This window comes from Leuresthes tenuis, unplaced genomic scaffold, assembly GCF_036924035.1.
Source record: "Leuresthes tenuis unplaced genomic scaffold, fLeuTen1.0.hap1 SCAF_15, whole genome shotgun sequence".
NCBI classification, from domain to species: Eukaryota; Metazoa; Chordata; class Actinopteri; order Atheriniformes; family Atherinopsidae; genus Leuresthes; species Leuresthes tenuis.
The window spans coordinates 22,053,244-22,075,045 of NW_027325369.1; the positions used below are offsets into that span (position 1 = coordinate 22,053,244).

At 40.8% G+C, this 21,802-nt stretch overlaps 1 protein-coding gene across 5 annotated transcripts; it reads right to left on the bottom strand.

Annotated features, from left to right (window-relative positions):
* Window positions 1-6,036: 6,036 nt before the first annotated feature.
* On the bottom strand, window positions 6,037-21,382 carry grhl1 (grainyhead-like transcription factor 1). Of its 5 annotated transcripts, none has more exons than XM_072366171.1 (17): window positions 20,901-21,022; window positions 20,607-20,658; window positions 18,838-19,027; window positions 18,516-18,589; window positions 17,541-17,674; window positions 17,218-17,453; window positions 16,532-16,614; window positions 16,026-16,179; window positions 15,813-15,924; window positions 14,958-15,052; window positions 12,801-13,044; window positions 12,108-12,235; window positions 10,705-10,733; window positions 10,401-10,489; window positions 9,285-9,370; window positions 8,490-8,554; window positions 6,037-7,358 (listed from the first exon to the last, which is right to left on the bottom strand). In XM_072366171.1, the coding sequence occupies exons 3-17, from the start codon at window positions 18,901-18,903 to the stop codon at window positions 7,244-7,246; spliced, it is 1,710 nt and encodes a 569-aa protein (XP_072222272.1). In that variant the 5' UTR covers window positions 18,904-19,027; window positions 20,607-20,658; window positions 20,901-21,022; the 3' UTR covers window positions 6,037-7,243. The 5 variants fall into 5 exon arrangements, with proteins under 5 accessions (XP_072222272.1, XP_072222271.1, XP_072222270.1 ...); XM_072366170.1 differs by lacking the exon at window positions 20,901-21,022 and adding an exon at window positions 20,784-20,863 and having other exon boundaries at window positions 20,607-20,751; XM_072366169.1 differs by lacking the exons at window positions 20,607-20,658; window positions 20,901-21,022 and adding an exon at window positions 21,206-21,382 and having other exon boundaries at window positions 10,401-10,486.
* Between the last annotated feature and the right edge of the window lie 420 nt (window positions 21,383-21,802).

Sequence of the window (21,802 nt, forward strand, 5' to 3'; positions counted from 1 at the left end):
CTTGACCTAGAAATACTGTTACATCATCAGCTGCATGTGGACAAAGGGAAAATGTGTCATAAGTGCTGGAACTTTATACCACAGCGAGACTGATCCTTTTAAACACATGACTTATGTCAATCTAACAAATAAACCTTAAAATAAGGAACCTATTAAGAGGAATTTGTCATTTTCATCAGCTCAGATCCATATTGTATCTTATTAAATTTCTGTTCTAACAAGTCAAGAAACCTTGTGACACTTTATCTTTTCTTAGTGATTAACTTGTTTGTTAGCAGCTTGTCTGCATCTTAGTGTAGCAGGTGTGTTGGCCCTGCCCTGGCAGTGCCCGTCTGTTAAGGAAGGCAGTACCTTGGTATGACTCACATAAGCGTGACCTCAGAGAGTATTGGGAACTGTGGCAATGCAGATTCAGTGCCAGCTGTTAGCAAGAAGAGAGGGGATGAGGGAGGAGCTACAGGGAAAACCAGTTAGCACACAGGCATGATAGGCAGTTGAGCCTAAGTACAGCAGCCTGTTTGTAATATAAGTGGGGCAGCCCACTTAAACTTTTTTAGGGAATCTGGAGGAAAGGTTACACTGGCCCTATCTGGGCCCCTGTATTGACACCACCCCTGTCCGGTCAACTCCCCCAACTCAGGAACTCCAGGAGTCAGAAAGAGGGGAGTTGCCCCAGTCAGGCTAAATATATTTTCTATGGACAGAGATTGACTCCATTACACCCCCAGAGCTCTGACAGTCAGCCACAGGCAGATGCTAAGCAAACAAGAGACATTAAGCAAAAAAAAAAAAAAAAAGTTAGTATGTTGTATCAAACATAATAAACACCCCCAGTTAATTGTTTAAAAAAATGTTTTATACTGTTTAACTGAAACTGAACGTATTACTCAGATTACGGAGGAGCAAAATGCGGCCTTGTGTGTGAACTTCACAGTACATTTAAACAGTTTTACATTCATGTTACAGTGCAGTTTCAGTCTCTATCTGAAGGCGCTCAGGCATGACTTCCTTTCCACCAAACTGAGATTGTTTATGCCACTCTTAAAGATGTAAATATTGCGATTCATTATTTGTATATGATTCCTTCGCTCTGAGTTTACATTTTTTTTGTTTGGATGAAATGCAGAGTCAAGATGGATTTTGCACATTCCAGTTGAAGCTAATGCTGCAACACTTGGCTATTATACATCTGATTATTATCTGTTATTGGATAACACCCAGTGTTGTTTATCTTAGCCACAGATACTAAATTCTAATATCAAGCACGTGAGCTCACAATAATTTATGGTAAACATTGTCCGTCAGTTGCTCCTCCTCACCATCACTGCATGCTGTCATCTGGATCAGAGGCCATAGCAAGTAAAGACTGCACAGAGGAGAGAACCTTTACAGGAGGTTCTGCAGTGTTCACTGTGATTCCTCCTCCTCCTCCTCCTCCTCCTCCTCCTCCTCCTCCTCCTCCTCCTCCTCCTCCTCCTCCTCCTCCTCCTCCTCCTCCTCCTCCTCCTCCTCCTCTTTTAAATCCTATATTCGTTCTTGTTTTTCATTTATGCTGTTGTTAATATTGAAAGTGGTAAACTTCAATATTTAAAAGACATAACATTTTGCTGCTGTTCTTCCATTCAATTGTGATTGTCTGATTTCAGATAATATAATAGAAACAGTTTCTAGATATGCTGTATATATTTAGGCCACACTATACAAATAACATTTTTGGAAATGGGGTTGCATTAGAGGAAAATCTAGAATAAGATTAACTGGACAAAGGTGCATTACAGAATGAATTAAAAGGAAATATTTGTTACACTCACCAACTCTCATGTACAGAACTCATCTCTGATTTATGTGTAGGCATTCAATGCTAACCAACATCATGTACACTTTATATCAAAGTCAAAAGATAATGGTAATATTTTACTTTTAAACCCACAACTCTGTGGCTTTTGGAGAAGTGTGACGTCCGGAAGTTTTACACATTCCTTATAAGCCTCAGCTAAGTGGACTGGGTTGATTCGAGCAAGCACTTGTTGTTCTATGATTTAAGTTGCTCCTCCATGGTATTGTTTCCTGTTTCCAGAAACATTTCTCTGGTGCGTATTGTCAACAATAAGCCACAGATGACCTGTAGTACGAATGGTCTCAGAAAGTCAAGCTGCACTGAAGGATGCTTTGTGTACCACACAACACGTGACTCCACCCCCTCTCCTCCTACACTCCAGCATGGAGCAACAACAGGGATTTCTCTTCAAGCACGTGGCTTCTGATTGGTCAGAGTGGGATACTAAAGCCAATCTGTTGCTATGAGAGACTGACTTGTGTGCTGCGAGCTCGCTGTCTGTTGTCCTGGCAACATGAGGAACAGGAGGCAGGTTTGAGGGCTCCCTGGAGGAGCTTCCCTGGAGACAGTCTGACGATGTGTGAAGCCTAATGATCAAGGCTCCATGATATCATTAAAGGGTACACTTTGAACAATATCCCGTCTGGTTGCCTGGCTATCTGGTAAAATGTTTTTCTATGGTTTGCCTCTTCACTCCATTCTGTTCCATTCATAATGGCAGCATCACATTTAGAGTGTGTTTTGGAAATGCATTAAATAAATCTGGTTCTGGTTTCATTATCTATGCAACACATGGAGAATTCATAAAGATTCTTTTAAAACTGTGAAGTGTGATCCTCCAAAATCTTTGATAAAACACATTGATATAGACATTTCTTTACTGGTTATACTGTACAGAGATTTATGACATTTGAATTGATCTATATCTAATATGTGGAACTTAGTGTAGTGAACCTTATACCATATCCAAATGCTTGGTGTTTTCTTTTTTGGAAAAGTTATTTATCAGTAAACCGGATGTGTAAATGTTTTTATGGAGCTAAGGATAACACCGGATACGAAATGAGTACTTCAGACTTAGTCTGACAAGGATTACTGGATTTGCAGAAGAAGAGGAAGTTAAGAGAACTCTTCTTCAAGAATGACTTTCATCTTTGAGGTATTCTGGGATATATCACATCTGGGAGGACAACAATCAATCATGTGAGTTTTTTGTGAGTCGTGTCAGTTTGATTTTTGCCAGTGTTTTGCAAAGCTGTTTCCATTCCCAATATGTGTATCAAGTATACTTCAAAACAGCAAAAAAAACACAGATTGTGTAAACCTTTCAGTGTTAGTACTAATTTCCTCAATTTTTACCATTTCCCCTTTTTTTATATTCACATATTTTGAATGCAAATGAGTGACTAAGAGATTGCTCAAAGGCATCCATTCCACCAACAATATGCCAGTTCCAGCTCCTTATCTAGAACCAGTCCCAAATGTTTCCACCAGGAGAAGTCTGAATGCCTCCAGAATGTGGCTCAAAAAGCAAGTCAGTCCCCCTGAAACCCCAAAAGGCTGACACATTTATGGATGTACAATGATTAGAAAAAAGTTTGGTGTACAAATGATCAGATCATAGTTGTGGCTTCATCTTGGACAAGTGGAGAAGGTGGAGTTAGGGAGGAGGCGAGATGCGCGATACACAGTCTGAAAGGAGAGTGACAGCAGAAATGAGATTTTGAAAAGATGAAAAAGAGACCGACTGGCTGGGTGAGAAAGGAAGCAGGATGACCAATGGACCAGAGCAGTGATGCCAGTTAATGTGAAAGGTTTGTGGTGAAGAAGGGAGCCGTGGAAAAGCCAAAGTCATAAGAAAGAGTGAACAGATCTGAGTTATATATTTAACTTTCACCATAGCTTCCTTTCCACATGTGCCTGATGACATAATGCAATTGTCTATTTCAGTTTTGCTATCCAACACTCAATATCAATATCCTGAAGGGGCATTTTAAACTGACAAATGATCCGTTACTAAGCCCAATCTCAAATGGCACCAAGGAAGAACAGGCTCAGCACCTGCATGCTTCAACCAACAGCACCGTCCTGGTACAAAAGAACCATTAAAGAACTTCAGAATTTCTTTGCAGAGGACAAGAACCTGCTGGGAGGAGGGTTATATCAGCATCACTCCATCAGTCCAGACTGCACAGCAAAACAGACGTCTTTCTGTTCTTGCAGAACACCAATGACCCGAAGCACACACCACAGCGAAGAGAAAGTCCTTGAATTTCTCTGTGTGGCCAAACCCATTACTTCAACCTAATTCCCATGGAAATCTGTGGAAAGACCTGAAGATGGTGGTTCACACACTCTTCCAACGGAACCAAATCCTGGTGGCAAAGTTTATAGAGACTTACCCAAGAAAAGACTCTTGGATCAGACTATTTTTGTAAATGAGGTACATAATTGTGTAGTTCTTATACATATTCAGGCATTTAGAAACTGAATATAGATTTTCTTTTAAAATCTGTTAGAAATAACATCTATAAAATGAAATGTTGTAAAAAAAAAATTAAAAAGGTGCAGGGGTCTGGCTACTTTCTCAGGCAACTGTAGTTTCTCAGAGAAAGGAAATAATGTATGATAACAATGAGTAGAGAAACATATTAAGTAACATCCTGTCTAAAATCCCAGCTGATTCAGTTGGAATCTTTCAATATCCAAGCCAAATAATTTTGAATAAACCATAAAGAAAATAAGACGGAGGGACTTTGGGACCGCATCCTGACACTGACTGTGGCTTTAATGAGGACATAAAAATGAAGGAATGAAAAGAGAGAATTAGAGAGATAATAAAAGAGAACAGATGTCAGATGATTTTTGAAGGCATGGCAGCACTGCAACGTTGACGTGGCTAGTTGGTTAAAATCTAACTAAATGAGATCCTCCTCTCTGTCCACTCACCTGAACACTGAGATAGTGCTATCATTTATGATGCTGTCTGTAAAGCCATCAGGCAGATAGATATAATAAATCTCGTCTCATGAAGAGTTATCTTCCTGTTAATTCTTGAGGCCGTACGAAGCGAGACATTTATCTCTTCAAAATTTGGACTATCGCATGTAAAATGGCCATTACCAGATGCTGGTTGAAAGGCGACCCTCCAAGAGTGGATCAGTGGCTGGGTATTGTGGAAGAATTGCATTTCATGGAAAAACTAACCTATTTTGTAAGAACTAATGCAGGGACCCACGCCAAATGGTCCATCTGTAAGTCAAGAGATGGATCAAAGACTTTACAATCAATATGAACATTTTAGCCCATAAAGAGAAAAGTGCCCCCAGGTATGTTACATTTATATTTGTGTCCTACGTATTTGTATGATTGTGTTGCCTGACAAATTTAGAAACTGAAAAGAAAAGTAAATAAAGGCTATCACCACAACCGACATTTTAGCACGCCATCATTGTTTATTGCAACCATTCTTGATGCCACTTTACCAAATGATAAATGACAATAAAATGTTGTGAATGATGAATGTAAGATGGGGATGGGGTGACTCAGGTGATGGAGCAGGTCGTCCACTAATTGCAAGACTGATGTTTCATTGTGTCCAGGTGTGCCTGGTTAAAACACTGAATGTCAGGTTGAGCATCTTGTGCAGCAACTCTGCTGCAACTTGGGTGACTTTTCCCCATTCGAGTAACATCAGCAACAGATGATTGACAATAGATTCTTATCATAAATAATAGATGATTTCTTGCTTATGCCACTGTTTGTTATTTCAATCTTTCTGTGTTGTTAGTTTTGCCCTCAAACATTGGACATTTTTCTTTTATGAAATAGTGGCACTAATGACGCCAGGATAGAGAATGACTAAGACTAAGCAGTTAATCCCTACTGCAGCATTAATGTCAGCATCACTCAAGAATCAAGAGCAATTAAAGGGTGTATGTGGAAATTTGTGGCCAGGTTTCCGACAGAGCAGCTTCTATGCACCGTGTCCATTTCCTGCACGCAGGCTTCGACTTGATGCCCAGACATCTGCTCCTTTGGACACAGTTAATTTCTGCCACAGTTCACCCTCATGCAGACCTATAGTTATGTAATTAAACCAGGCATCTATGGAGCTTCCTAATCTATCACACAACGTAATCGGGTCCTTGAAAAATAATAGGAGAAAATGTATAACAGAACGTCTCAGGGCACCAATGTGGCAGCTACTGGTAAGCTTTTATTGGGCTTTTTTTTTTTGCATAAAATCCTTTACAAAAAATAAACAGAAACAGAACAATCCTTAAAACATTTTTATCTTTCTGTCCCTTGACATGTAATGGTAAAATAACTTCATATAAAAGGGAAATAGACATATTAATAGGTTTGATAGAAAATTAGCTATATATGCAATTACCCATATCCACTCTCTTAATAAATATATACACAATAAGTACTGAGATACAAAAAAAGGATCACATTCAGATCCATTTTTCCAAATCATATATACAACAAAATTTCCTTTTAAGAAAATCAGCATGTATTCTATAGTGTGGATATGCCAATAAAGGAGAATTATGTTCTGAAGATGCCTGAGCCTAGATATTATTGCACTTTGAGTATTAATTGACTTCTCTACAGGGGAAGGGTGGCTGTGTTTTAGCAATGTTACCAATAACAATTATGTAATACTTACAAACAGGCTCTTATTCAAATTGATTTAGAGGGAAAACATCCTTTAAGCCTCATTATTACAAAAATTGTATTCTATGCTAAAAAAAACAATACAAACATTTACAATATTCTACCTTAACTTTACGGTGATATTCCAAATACTGTGATATTGTTTTGTATTAATACACTGAACCACCGAGGCTCCATCGACAATTTACTGTCATCTTTTTCTGCGCGAAATACCAAAGTTTGCAAACTGCAGCCATCAATGCTGTGGCTTTAGGAGGGGAAAGATGATGTTTTTCGTAGAATAAAAATTCAAACATATGAATAAACAAACTCTGCTGCTTGCATAGCTTGAGGTATAGCAGCTCTACAACTGCTCTGCAAACCTGAACAGTATGTACAAAAGTAGGCACTAATAACTGAGGTGTAGCTCATGTTCTCACTAAACACAAAAGTGTCATGACTATCAAACACATCCTCACTTCTTAATTCTTAAACACACAAAAAAAAGCTTTACAATCAATCACATGTATAACTTACATATCTAACCAGCATCGTTGCCTGTTAAGAGCTCTGCTGTATTAAACACGCTGCTTTTTGGAATTTCTTAAAGAGCAGTTTGACAACAAAAAAAAGAAGAAAAGACAACACGATTTAAGTTTAAGATCAAGTCCATAATCACTGCAAAGCCAGAAGTGTAAACCCAACGGCTCTATTCATCCTCCGCTGATGTTCAGGATCACCAAGTCAGATCTCAGTGAGGGTGAGTTTGTACATGCCGTCCAGCTCCTCCACGGTGATCTGGAAGGTGTCCTCGTTGGAGTAGTGTTTGATGATGTTGTCGTCCATGTGGACTAAAATACTGTTGGCATGAAAACGTTTAGTTAGCTTTCTACTGATCTAATCGCCATCCCCCAAAAAGTCTGTTATAACGTTGAATTTAAGGGTGGAGGAAACATTTCACTTTCTGTGATAAACAAACTGAACTGAGAGTAGTTCTGAGAACATCACTACGACCTCATGACCTCTATGTGCTCGGCTTAGTCGAGCCGATTTGACAAAACTTGAAATAGCTACACTGGTGTAGCTGTTTCACAATAATAACTTGGTATGGAGATAAGTCGTCCATACCAAGTCCCCTATAAGCTACATTTTGAGTAGCTTTTGAGTCGCTACCTGATGACATCAAGGTAAATGTCTAAATGCATTATGATGTTGATCCTTGACACTCCATAAAGGAATGATGTAGGGGATGGTGGAAGGCATTAATCAGCAGACTGTCAAGCAAGAGATCCCTAATTCTGGATTAGTTTTTCACAGTACTTTTACTTTTGAACTTCTTCCCTCACTTAGGATTTCCTTCTTCTCCACTTTAGCCTCGCAAATACCCAGCGAATGACTGGAGTTGGGAACACGATTGGTGTTGGAAAAGTATACATTGTTACAGCTTGCAAATTTTAATAGCCTTTGGTGTCGCATCTCATCATGGGACACCGACGCTGCCATATACACGACAACAGCTTCGGGATATGTTGCCAGTTCAAGTGTTTTGGGCATGTGGACGGACAAATCCACTACAGCCAAGTCTCACATACTTTCCGTTGACACTTGGCCTACTTGGTTCAGAAGCTTTGCACGATCAACCCGCCTACTTCTTTTTCAGCTTCCAGGTTTTACCAGTTTAGCTTGTGTAGGTCTGGTCAAACAGGTGATACGACTTAATTACCTCAAAACGGCAAGGCTCACTACTGACTGGACAATTAACTCACAATTTAGCAAACATTACCTACTGGGTCAAAGTACCCATTGTGATTATCTTGGCTTTAATATTCCTGTAAGTAGAAATAGCTAAAAATTAATCTGGTAAAACTACATTTCAGCTGAGCAAGGCTCAGAGGACATTCATAAATGAATTATGAAAGTTTTTTTTTTCTCTGAATGTACACATTCAATTATTGTTTCTGGCTCTGAATTAATTGAATGACTGACTCACCCCTTCTTGCATTTCTTGTAGACTTTTTCAACCTTATCCAAGGGCAGCTCATACTTCTCAGAAATCTGGTTGAGAAAAACGTACATGTCAGTGTTAAACTCTTATCACTTACACATCCTTGTTTTTCTTGTACTATTCGACAGAGTTAGACGCCCTAATCTGAACCTCAACTTAAAACAAACTCTGACCCTAAAACTGAATAATGAACCTCATAAGGCCGTTTAAAAACAGTTGTCGTTCAGCGTTACGGTCCTTCAACCTGCCCCACAAGGCTGGTGGGCCAATTTTTGGACTCCATGAATACAGCAAAACAAAGACAGGGTTAGAGAAACACGAATAAGCAGTTTTTAAGTCTACTGTGTCAAAGAGAGCACTCATATCTCTCAAATCGCAGTTGCTTTACGAAACTGCTGTACATAACCCCCGTGCTCTTCTCTTTTTGAACTTGATAACCCCAAAAGTGTCCTCTTTGCCTTTTAGACCCTTTGTTCCAACATTTTCTCTCTCTACCCACTTCCCATTTCTGCTTTCAAAAACATTTGTCCCGTCCCTCCCCTGACTAGCACCTTTTTCCCCCTCTCTTGACTTCACAGTCCCCTCTGTGCCCCACCTAAAACAACTTCCCACTTTCCCCAATCCACTCCTGTCCCTGTCACAGTTAATTTAGCCTCACACAGCTGCTCAGACACAGAGAGAGCAGGGCTTCGTGCTTTCTACGTGCAAAGTTTATTGCACAAGCATGAAACAGGAACATCGAGTCCACAACACAAGTCATATGCACTGAGTACAACTTACAGCTTCCACCAGGCCTTTCAGCGTGGGATTCTTCAGCATGAGGGCATCAAACACCTCCTCTGTTTCTTTGCGCACATACAGCAGGACTGTGTGGTGAAGAAGAAGGAGGCAGGCGTCAAAGGAAGACAAGCAACACAAATCTGACTATAAAAATAAATGAAAATATTCACGTAGTTTAGAGTAAAATGAAGGCGGCATATTATCCATTTGAAAGAGTCACTTAAAACTCTAAGTGTAAGTTGAAATGGCGTTAAAGCATTTGTGACCTCTTTACATTTGTTTGTGACATGTTGCATGTTGAGGATTTAAGTTTTAGCATGACATTCACAACAAACAGAGAGTGAATTTTTAAATCGGTTTCAGCTTAACTGATTGACTCCAAGAGGTAAAAAAAAAAAAAAAAGCCCAATAACTGACAAACTGAAAGAATAAATGAGAATTTTTTTTTAAACCATACACATTATCTTGTACAAAAGGAGTGATTAGGGGGCACTCAATATTTCTTAGGAACTCGAGACAACTAACTCAGGTTTACTGATTGTTTTGGATTGCACCTGATTAGGTTCAATAATTTCTTGTGGTTTGACTTCAAACTGAAAACCTGCAGCAAGAACTTATCTTGCAAAGTGTATCTTGGCTTTGTGAAGTTATTGACCATACACAACTTGTTTAAAAAAAAAAAAAAAAAAAAAAAAAAAAAAAAAAAAGCTTTGCTCTTTAAAACCTACCTCTTTTCAACAACTGTATTTGCATCTGTAATAGTAGCAAAAAGAAAAGTCTGACGTATGCCTATGAATAGCATTTAGGGCAGAGGGCACAAGCTTGTTTGCCTGCACCAGTGGTATTTGTTGGGTCTGTGGAGGCCTGAGGCACGTGTGTATGTGTGTTTTGAAGTTTTGAAAGACCTGGAATAATCACATGACCCAGGGAGTGTGTGCGTGTGTGTGTGTGTGTGGTGTTGGAGGTTGGATGGGATTGGGGGTTCAGAGGCCCAGTTTGGAGCAAACACACGCGTGCATGTGCAAACACTTCATCACACTGATTTGGCCCCAGAGAAGAGCATCACTCAAAGGCCCTGAAGTTTCACATTCCACTACATCAACGCAAATGTAATACCTTTCTTTGGTTCATCCACTCTTGCCATCTTGTTTGGGGGTGAACCAAACTCCTCCTCATTGAAGGGTAATCTCCTCATGCCTGAGCTGCTGTAGGATAGCATAAACGCAACATAAAAAGCACCGGTTTAAATGGGTGTAACATGTAACAACCATTTAACAGGCCATTAAACATCAGCACACATGACACTTAAAGCCCACAACCATTTCCTAGAAACTGCAAGTGCACACTTCTATGGCTTTTACTAGGAAGGGGTCAAAGGTTCAAAACTGTTGTAAAGTATGTGTGAAATCAGCGAACTCACCTGTCTTCTCCATCTTCTGCTGAGAAGGGCTGCAAGAAAAACAGACAAGCAGATCTTCACTCAAATGGGGAAAAACATTTATTGTTTTCAAATGCTGGTGATGATGCCTGGCACATAAATAGGATTCTAACAATGTGAAGACTGAGGTGGTAATTCTTTAGCTGCAGCTACATCAATCAGTCCACTAGGTCAAAGGCAAAGTAAACAGCAAAGTCCAAATGGTTTCCTGTGTCCCGTTTGCCTTTCCTTTATCTCTATCACGTGTAAACAATATATATATATAAATATATTTATATGTAAAGCAACACTTGTGAAGCTTGTGAGCCTTTTTGCGCTGCGACCGCATCGATCGCAGGCATTGCTGATAATAGATTTCTATTCTGAGAGCAAAGTCATTAAACTCTGTTTATCAGAAACAGATTGAAGAGCCTCAGTCAAGTTCAGTGTTATTGGCATCCCCAAAAATATCCTGCTGTCCCTCCCTCCGGCCTGAAGGTAGCAGGGCAAACTTAATGAAAGACCAAGGGGAAAAAAAAGGAATATATTCGTCATTTGGACTCACAAGTCTTAAAGATGTCAAATTTCTCAACGGACAAAAAAAAACTATTTATTATTTGGAGTCATTTTTAATATATAAAAAAGCCGCCTTTCAAACATGTCAAAGAAAACCTTGAAGGTCTACGAACTTAAGAGTGCCTCTCAGGTGTGTTTGTGCACACACACGTGAAAGTGCTGTGTGTCATGCTCATCCCATACGTGCCATGTGAAGTGTCCGTGCTTGCTGCTGGAAGCAAAGCTCAGAGTCCACACGCAGAAAGGACACATTGCTGCTGTTCAAAACTGATAAAAAAAAAACTTTACGAACTGCACGCATGTTCCCAGTCTCTGACCACTGAATGGCTGCATTTCTACTCATTCCCGGCTAACTGATTTCTGAACCACACGTCCACAAATAGATAAGAAAGCTGCACTCTTCTCCCTGCCTTCAAATCTTTTCTATTCTCTTCACACAAAACATATGAAAAAAAAAAAACAAATTAAGGTGGATGTACAGGAGGTATGTTCTTCACCTCCAGTTTGTTTTGAGTCACTGGTGAATGATTCATCATGTGAGTAAGCAGTTTGAAAGCTTGCCATCGGTTTTTGTAAGACTCATATCAAAAGCTGGAAACAAGAACTATCTGTTCCTGCCAACTATCAGGCGGACAGCTCACCTCGACCCAGCTGGCAGATGGGTGGGTGGAGGGTGGAAAACAAACTGTTTACGGACCACCTAAGATTTCTACAAATGGCCGGTGGAAGTAGAGAAGATTAATGTTTATCTTTGGAAACACGGTGGAATGCAGGTTGCTCCATGCTAGCGTAAACAGTGGTAGACTTTTGTGTCTAGAACTGGTACTCACATGGCGCTGGAAGCTAGCAAAGTGGATGTCTGGGATGAAAAGGACTGGCTGGGTCTCAAAATCGGTCATCATCTTAAAGATGGTCACATCGTTGCGTTTCTGGAGGATGGGTACTTTCACATCCGGAACTGAGACGAGAAGCAGTGAAAAATACAGTTTATTAAGTCTCGGATGGTCATTTTGTGGCAGCACAGCAAGCTGTAAACACAACAGGAAATAAGTAGTTATAGCTAATATGTTAACAAAAATCTATATCTTTATGGACCCTAGTCATATATAGATATAATTTTGCCGTGTTCAGGGTTTGGTTTCTGGTTACTCCTGACTGTAATAATTGGCCCTTTACCTGCAAGATGCTCCTCAATGTTTAGGCTTGTTGCTAGCGCCATCTATTGGCTGTTTGGTGCAGGGCAAGTTGCCTTCGGAGGGTCTATTATAGTTTAGTTTATTCAATTTTTGCAAAAATTATATTTGTTAGATGGTTTCTATGTAGTCTCTTGATCAAATGTTAAAATAAAATTACTCATTTATGCATGTTAGGGACAGAAAGGATAATGTCGAAGCAGGTTAATATGTTGAAAAGCAATAATCCTTTTTCATATTATATATATGTACATATATCTATATATGCTGCATTAATGAATGGGTTGTAATAAGCTTGAGAATGCACATTGATAAGTTTACAGGACTTACAATTCATGCCAGAGTTGTGATCGGGCAACTTTCCTTTTCGGCGGGACTGTTTCCTCTCCTCATCTCGGATCTTCCTCTCCGCTCCCTTGTCACAGAACACTTTGATCTGGCAGTAGGCACGGTGGATGGGTTTGTTGCTGCGGTTGTTGTAACTGTATGTGTCGATCTGCAGGTTAAGGGGAAGACCCTTCACCCCCTTCTGAGAAGAGAAGTCGGTGCTCAAGCAGTTGACGGAGATGAAGATCTGTGAACGGATCGTAGCAGCATTGGCACACTTTTCGATGCGACTCCTAAAAGTTGGAGTAAGTCAAACTAAAATCCTAGCAGTTTCCATTCTCTTAACTTTAGCATTCTTATTATAATCACACACTCTGAGGGCCTCCTGCAGCAGGTGCCTCCTCGCTCAGTCCTGTGTTCTCTGTCGCCATCTACTGGCTAAATCTAGCACTGACTTTAATGCTTGCAGTGAAAACAGGTTCTCATTGTGTCAGCAAACAGCAACATATAAGAAGAAGTCTGAAAACACCCAGCAGAGACGACCCCGATCTAAGCAGCTGCTATGACAACTATTCTATCATTTTTCTGAAGAAAAAAAAAAAAAACTGACTGTACTTTGTTATCTCATCAGCAGTTAAAACCACCTTTTAAAATAAGGTTTTAAAACGGTTATGTAGGTGAAGTTTGTTGTTTTTCTTATACAAAAATGTACAAAACTATTCATAGGCTCCGCTGTCATTCTTTGTATTTTGGGTTTGTGAATTTGATACTTTATTCTTTATTCAGATGATATAATACATATAAAAATATATAATACATAAGGTATAAGAAAAGCTTAAAGGTGATAAACAAACACAAAACACTTGTAGATTTAAAAAAAACAAAACATAGGAGGGTCTGCCCTTTGCAAATACAACACAAATACATATATGCTCCATTGTAATTGTAAACCCTGACGGCAGGCCGCATGTATACACACTTGCTCACACACACACGTTTTTGTGCCTCACCTTACTTCACCATAAGCATCACAACAAAATCCTAAATTCAAGCCTAAACCTACAATCATCTAAAATGTTTCCGCTCCCCTGAACTGAAACTGCTGCTCCTCTTAAACACACACATGCATCCACGTACACTCACAAACCCATCTTCATCTGTAATCCAACACCTTTTTGAGATGCTCAAACAATGTGACAGCAGAGTGCTTACACGCATGATGAGTTAACGGACAACACACAAGGATGAACATCCTATAGACACAGGCCTCGAGGTGCAAGACATCCTGGTGTTTGCTGAAGAGATCCCAGCATGTGACTTTGTAAAGTTTTTACTTCAGAACGAAGCTGCATGTTGAAGGAGACGAGCGGGAGTTTGCCTTGTCAGTCCATGTCAGCAGCAGAGAGTGGAAGTGTTAGAAGCCACCATTGAGCATCTTAAAGAGACTGTAAAGTCGAGTCGAGGAGAGGAGTTTCTCCTTTCCATCCCCTGTCCGACCAGTCGAACAGGATTTTATTCGCTAACTGTCCAATCTTGCCTTTGTACCCCCTGCTGAGTTTCCTCATTCTTGACTCTTTGCTGCTGACGTCAAGTGTGTAGAAATACCGTAATGCGCAGCTTCACAATAGGGGTGACTGGCGCGTTGGATCAGTAAAGAATGTAAGAGCGGAGCGCAGGAAACTCACACAAATGTCTTTGTTTCTACACAACCTGCGTAAACACACTGGAGGAGGGGGCACAGCAAGGCAAAAAAACCCAAAAAACACATTTTCCTTTAACCATGGTTTCGAAGGATCTCTGTGAACTAAGTGGCTTATGATCACAGATAAAAGGGGTATGGGACCTGAAACTGTAATTCTCTCTCACACACACACACACACACTTGGAGCACATTGCTTCTATATCTGATTTAGAATTGTAAGCATGCTGATATTAAAAAGTTCAAGGCTCACATTAAGAGTGTAGAATAGTCATTTCCTGGAACTGCAGATCACCAGTGACTCTATTAGTCAAACACTACTTGTTTTTACATGAACAGCGATGAGCAAACAGCAGCCCTTGCATGTGGAGTTTGTTTAAAGTTAATATCTGCCCTGATGTTCGCAGCAGTGTCATTTCTTCAAAATCGTGTGTGGAGGTGAGTTTATCTCATTGTCTTACCTTGGCCTCCTCATTTGTGTCCCAGGTGAAGGAAATGGCGTTGTAGGAAATCTCTTCAATGTTGCCGATGGTGTTAAAGCTCTCCTTGTAGTCAGCTGGAGCAACAAATAACAATTTATCAGTCCTCTCTGCATTAACGGGATTTGAAAACATAAGTAGCAGAGGCAAAATGATCAGTAAAAACTAAATCAGTCATACTTACTGATGGATATTTAAAAAAAAAAAAGAACTGACACACGACTCAAAAGAGCTAGGAGTTTGGTTTTCTTTTGACTAAATATCAATAGGTTAGGCAGAGATTTGTGAGGGTTTCAATAATCCCTCACCATCAGAACAGAGCAGAAACAATGAAACGACACACCTCTGCCTGCTAAGCTTCTCTTTCAGACTGCCACTCACCTTTGCAGACACAGGAGGATTAATCTGCTTATCCCTCTGAAAACTCTAACATCTCAGTTGGTTTCTATTCAAATGCAAGCTTAAAGAGGACCGACTGGGCCCATTTCTTATTCGTGGTCCTCCTGCGCAGCTTTGTGTGATTTGCAGTTAAACATAAGCGCTCATTTATCTTGTTCTGGCCCTTTCATTGGCTCATCACTTCACCCTTTCTGAAAGAGTCACGTTTTTGCTCCTGTCATTTCAACACTCCCCTTCCTAAAAGCACACTTTTAATCTGATTTGCCATCTTCTGAGAGTCTGCAGAGGGACAGCACTAAGAGCTTTTGAGCCGTGCACCTGAATCCTGTGCATTTTGCTCACAGGGTTTTCTTTTTGATATATATATACATGTATATCTCATTGTTTAAAACTCTGGACAGGTTTCATGTGAACCTTGTGAATTTTTTGGGATCTTACCAATGTCGAGACACCGCTGTTTAGCCGTGTGCTGCCTGGAGTGCCAATACTTCCAATGTTTCAGCTGATCATCTCTGCACTTCTCTTCTCCAAACACCACCATCACCACACTCTGACAAGGGGACAAACGCAGATGCACTCTAAAATCTTAAAGTGTTGCATAATAATAATAATAACTGGCACAAGATCAGTTTTTTTGTTCATCTTTCTTACCCTGACTTTAGTGATAGGTTGCTGCATGCCTTTGTTGTCAACCTCCCTGAGGGTGATGGGGTAAAACTGTCCCTTGTTGAGGTACGTCATCGTCCCGTCGCCTGTCTTCTGTCGTAAAGACTTGGACGCCTCAAGAGTGTACTCAAAGTTATTTCTAACATAGAGAGAGAAATGACAGGATCCAATCAAAATAAAGTAATAATCGAGGGAAGTTTTCACCCAAAGAAACAGTCTTTATCTTCAGTAGAAAGGGATAATTTTGTGTTTTTATGATAACAAAACTTTAAGATAAGGTTAAGTGCAAGAAAAGAGCTTCACTTGGCTGCTGCTGCTGCTAAATCCCGACCAGAAATCAGCGTGTGGAAGTGGTGTGTGCAGACTCTTGTCTTTTTAATGGATGGGAGTCTGATGTCTCCCCTGTGACTGAGATGAATGGGGCCATTCTGCTGTTTTGTGTTCAGGGTTGAATGACGGTGTGGCAGTGGGTCGACGGCAGTGCGACTTACCCCGGCACGGTGTCAAACTGAGTGTAGTCCTCGGGCGCCATGGAAGCCATGCGTAACTGGAGATCTCCAGGGAGGGAAAACACCTGAAACACAGCGGGAAAATAAAAAAAACAAAACAGGGACAGCGTGTGAAGTTAAAGAAGATGGAAACGTTGAAATCAACCAATTCTTTATAACATCATATAATCATGTAAATAGGCAGTGTTTTAATCTAGTGCCTCCTGCCTTGTTTTTGACCAGTTATAAACTGGTTGTTTAGCTATTATTAATACGTTGTTACCTTTTATCCGCATTTAGATTATTGTTCAAATTGGCTCTGATGCTACCCCCCCACCCCTCCTGTCCCATGCATGGGTTTTGTTGGGTTACTCTTTTCTGAGGTAATTCCCCTCCAGGTTAAAAAGAGGATAGAGAAAAGGCTTTGACTATTGTACGAGAAAAGTACAGCACTTTATTGTGTTGGTGAGACAATGGCATAATAACACACTGGCCACTATTTTGGCATGTTCAAATAAAACCAGGGAAGGCTGAGCCCACCGCTGGCTCCATGGGATCAGGTGAATATCCTATTGTTTGATGGGAGAGATCTGAGAGAGGAGAGGAAAGTGAAGGAGAGGAACGAGGAGGGGGGGTTTGTAGGGAGAGCATTAGCAGAGTTTAGAATGAGGGGGAATCGAAACACTCACCTCCTGGGAACTATCCTTGTAACTCTCAGAGAAGGTGGAGTCAGGTGGCGTACGGGACTGAGCGCCGGGGCTGAACTGGACCATGTTGTGGGTGAGCTGGCGGTCGAAGACGCCCACATGGCTGTCGGTTTCAGTGCAGTTGTTTGGCACGGTCACAGAGAAGCCGTGGCTGGGCACCTCTGTCTTGACAGGTGGGTAGTTTGGCATTGTTGCGATGGAAACTGTGACAGTTGTGTCTGGGTGAACAAAATCAGCAAAATGACGCCCAGCTTTCATCTTTTTAAAGTCTCTTAGCCTGGTTATGTTACTGAATGGGAACAGACCTGGTGAGGGGAAATGGGCCCTCTTGTCCTGGGTCAGCTGTAGAATATTGACAGGCGCTTTGAGGACCTGGATCCTGTTGTCCATGCTGGTTTCCTGGAGTGGAATTATGGAGTGTCTGGCCTGAATCTGTTGCCTGCAGTGAAGAAAAGCAGTTCATACTTTCTGTGTCACACTGCATTTAATCAGGTAAAAATGCAGTAAACTGCCTCAGAGAGCTTATAGATGACTACATATTTTCTCTCACGACATTTACAGTATGCAGGTAACACCATTGGCCAGAACTAACATATAAAAACCTTTTCAACTTAATAATAAAGTCTTTCCTAATTTGTGACAGAGGTTTTATGACGTGTTCAATCATAGGTTCTGTGTTATTTTATCCTGATGTAATCCATAATTAACCAGTGGGGAGGCTCTGTGTATGACAGGCAAGTCAGAATAAAATCAGCTAAAGTAAGACAAGTTAGATTTAAACTAAGATCACTGAAGGAATCACAAGGACAAGTGAATGCACCACATTAGCCAGTAAGTTTTTTGACATGAACTGTTGGGCACGAACAGGTGACAATCATGTATCTGTTCTGTCTCCACCTGAGCTGCCTGCTCGTATTAAAGCATCCTGATCAAGACGCATGGCCGACAATTTAGTTTTCGGAAATATTGTTAAACGTAAAAGCATAGACTGTCATTTATTGTGAAAGCCTTAAGATTTCTTGTTTCTTCAGAGACTGAAGTTAAAGGTTTTATTGGACACTGGCAGTTTCCAGCCCTTCTATCTTCAAACTTATGAAATGCATTGTTTGCCATTTTGGAAAAATCCCCGCCAAGGGTAGAAGTGTTTGGAGGTGGGAACGGATTATTTTTGATAATGAAATTTCTTTTCAAACCTTTTCCCTTTGGTGTGCTTGTTTTTTTTTTTGTTGTTTTTTTTTAAAAAAAGAGGGGGGTGGTATTAGGAGAGGTCTGCCGCTTACCTTTTGTTAGGATCCACATCAGAGACCAGTGAATCTGTCTTGGGCTGGTGCATTGTTCTCTTGTCCCTGGGCACCTGCATGTGAGGGTAAACACAGCCGCTCAGCGTCTGACCACATCACATCCAACAACATGGGTCACCCTGCTGTCTATATGGGCAGCTAGATCAGTTACATGACATAGGCTCTGCCTAACATATGTTGTTTAATGGTTGGGTGTCACTATGATTGAGGATCAGATGGATAAAGACTGCAAGAATGTAGGAAATAATGTCCCAGGGTAAAAACTTTGAGGGGGGGTGTCAAGAAAGTAATTTCATGATACCTCATAATAGTCATAGAGGAAGCCGAGAGCTGCAGCGCTGTCCTCGTCCCCATTAATGCTCATCATGGCTTTGGTCGCAGCTGTCAGAGGATTCTCCAGAAACGATTTCCAGGCTTCATCTTCTGTGGTGAAGGAGCGACGTTGGCCACCATAACCCGGCTTGTTCTGGAGAACCAGGACCGCACGCTTACTGCACACAGGAAGTGTCATTTTAGTTACTGTGTACAGATCCCTTTAAGAAGATGTGTCTTTTAAGTCTTGTTGACGTCATCTGTTGAAGACAAACACTATCCATACACTTTATAAATACCTAAAAAAGCGGATGTAGGGGCTGGGATCATTGGCTTGTCCACAAGCATTTAACTACACACAGTGGGAAAAAACTAAAATCACAGCCTCGTTAAAAAACAGACGAACTGGTTATAAGTGCGGTAGATAAACCGTGTAGAGGTTCTTTATCTGCAGGACTTGTTGTTCAGGCTTTTTGGTGATTGTGCAACAAATCTCAGCCACCCTACTGCGATGGTGTCCCGATAAAAAGATGCGGTACAGGCTCGTCCAGTGTGGCAGCTCTGATTTGAAGCTCTCTCATTGGCTGAGAAGCTGGCCACAAGTGATGCACCTGACCCTGCTGCATTCCTGTTTCAACGGCACTTAGCTGCTGTTATTTTTAAGAAAACCTGTTTGCGAAAAAGTAATCATGTGCTCTGACGAACGATCGCAGCCTGCATCGTTTTCCTCCTCTTCCACTTCCATCTTGTGAGGCCTTCGAGGGTCACAGCTTTGTAAACAGGATTGAGCCGGGGGACCCAAAATACAAGGATAAAGAATACTTTCATCAATTTATTGAAATATTACTTGAACCTTTCGCTGTAAAACAGTTCAGTTAAACCTCTTGAACTTGAATAGGTGCATTGAAAGAAAAGGGATCCAGAACTCGGCACATGTATCACAAAGCCAGGTTCCTGTAACGTTTCCACCAAAGTTGTCTGTTTACAGTAAAGTGGACTGTTTACCCAGCGTCTTTGCACTTAGACATGTCAAACCTAATAATAGGACACCTTCGGTCATGCTACCATAAAATCCACCTGCTGATTTATCACTATAATAAGTGAGCAGATCTTGTCCAGTTTCTATGTCAAGTATCTACAACAAATGGAGCTTTTTCTCCGCTCCTCTCTCCTGTCAAAGTAATAATTAGTAATCCTATATCTAATTGTGCCATTCATAAAAGCAACCCGATAAGATCCATTATTTTGTGGCAAGAATACTGGGTAATATAATCCATTGCTAAAACAAAACTGAGTTTGATTGCTTTTTAGGCACGCATGAAAATTAGATTTAGGTTGTGAAAGGCGTCAACAGCTCACATACTTCTGTCACTTTTAATCAACGCAAAAACGGAAACGTTTTTACCGCTCAGGGAAGGAGTCACTTGTCGTTATTATTTATCTTTTTTTTTAATTCAACACACTTTTTTTTTCTGTTAGGACGAGTAAAATCCACTACGACTTCAGATAGTCCGGTGCTTGCTTACATTGTCTGTGTTAGTAGTCGGGCCAACGCCTAACAGGTGTACAATTTCACTCCCCTCAGAAGTCTCCTTGTCGTTGTCCTCAAAATACATACAGAATACAGTTTTGACGGCAAATCTCTTACGGGAAAAATTGCCAGAAAAAAAAACAAAGCAAAAAAAAAAAAAAAAGAAGCAATAACTAGTTTGAAAAGGCTTAACATAAATTACGTTTTCGCAGAAACTGTTACACCACCTGCAGAGATAGTTTCCTTGGCTGACAGCTCACCGCTGATCTCTATTTATTCCTGAGCAAACATATTTAAGACCCGTCAAAATAACCGTGAAAAGTTGCGCTCAAATCAAACACTAAACCGCCCAACTTCACCACGGGACAGTTTCTTACTGCAACAGGCGCCTCTGCTCGCACGACAGGTGGAGAAACACCTGTACAGACTTGAACATGACAGGTGAAATAAGCGGAGTTACACCATGGGAAAACTATGAGATTGCGATCACTTTCCCGCTTGACAGTCTGAGAGAAACTTACCCATGGGGAAAAAAAAAGAGGTTGAGTTTATCCTAAAAGGATGCTTAAATGTGACACAAATATCGGAACAGATTTTAAAATATCAGGAGTCGCGGCTCAGAGGGGAGCAGGAGTGTGACCTTTAAAAAACAACAACAACAACAAAAAAAAATAATAACCCAATCCCGTTTGTGCCATGAAATCAGAGAAAAAGAACGCAAAAGCAATGTTGTAATCCAGGGAAATAGTTAAATGGAAATATTATACGCTTATAATGTAAACGTGGTCGTTGTACAGGCTGGATGTGGAGAGTCAGGACGACTTACTTGTCATGCTCCTGTGACATCTCGGTCGGTCGAACTGGACTTTCTAGTTGGTACTGAAAATCCGACCCTTCTTCTTTGCCGTGGAAAACTCCGCCGCTACCGCTGGATGAGGGCCGTGGCAACAAACAAGGTGTCCCCTACTGAGAGAACGGGTTTTGTCGGCTTTTCTCGCTTTTTTGGGGGAATGCTTAAAAATTAAGGCCGGTTTTACCTGTGCCGAGGCCGCGGATTGGATTACAGGTGGACGGGGGCGGGGCCTCGTTGTCAATTATCCTAGACTGTGGCTGTGATAGGCTCAACTGATGGCTTATACCTGAAGCTGTGACGAGACAGTGGATGAATCCTTTTTGGTTGAATTTGGGGAAAACAATTATAAAAAATACAAATTGCCCCTGTACAAATATATTACTGGAGGGTATTAGATGATTGAAGTTCACGAGAATGGAGGTTCTATATATTGATCTGTCTGTCGGCCAAGCACTGACTGTGCAGTGTGGACTCTCATTATTTTAGCCCTCAACTTTAGAAATGTATCCAGATTGTCTCTAATGAGGCCAGAGATGGCTGTGGTCCAAGAGCTCCTTCATTTGACTTGTA

Bases quoted from the DNA above. Each gene is read 5' to 3' on its own strand.
- grhl1 (XM_072366168.1), bottom strand. From the start codon at position 21,225: ATGTCACAGGAGCATGACAA. The intron at 18,590-18,837 runs GTATCATGAAAT...CCTCACATGCAG, and splicing joins TCCTCTATGACTATTATGAG to GTGCCCAGGGACAAGAGAAC. The intron at 16,180-16,531 runs GTAAGTCGCACT...TCTCTATGTTAG, and splicing joins CAGTTTGACACCGTGCCGGG to AAATAACTTTGAGTACACTC.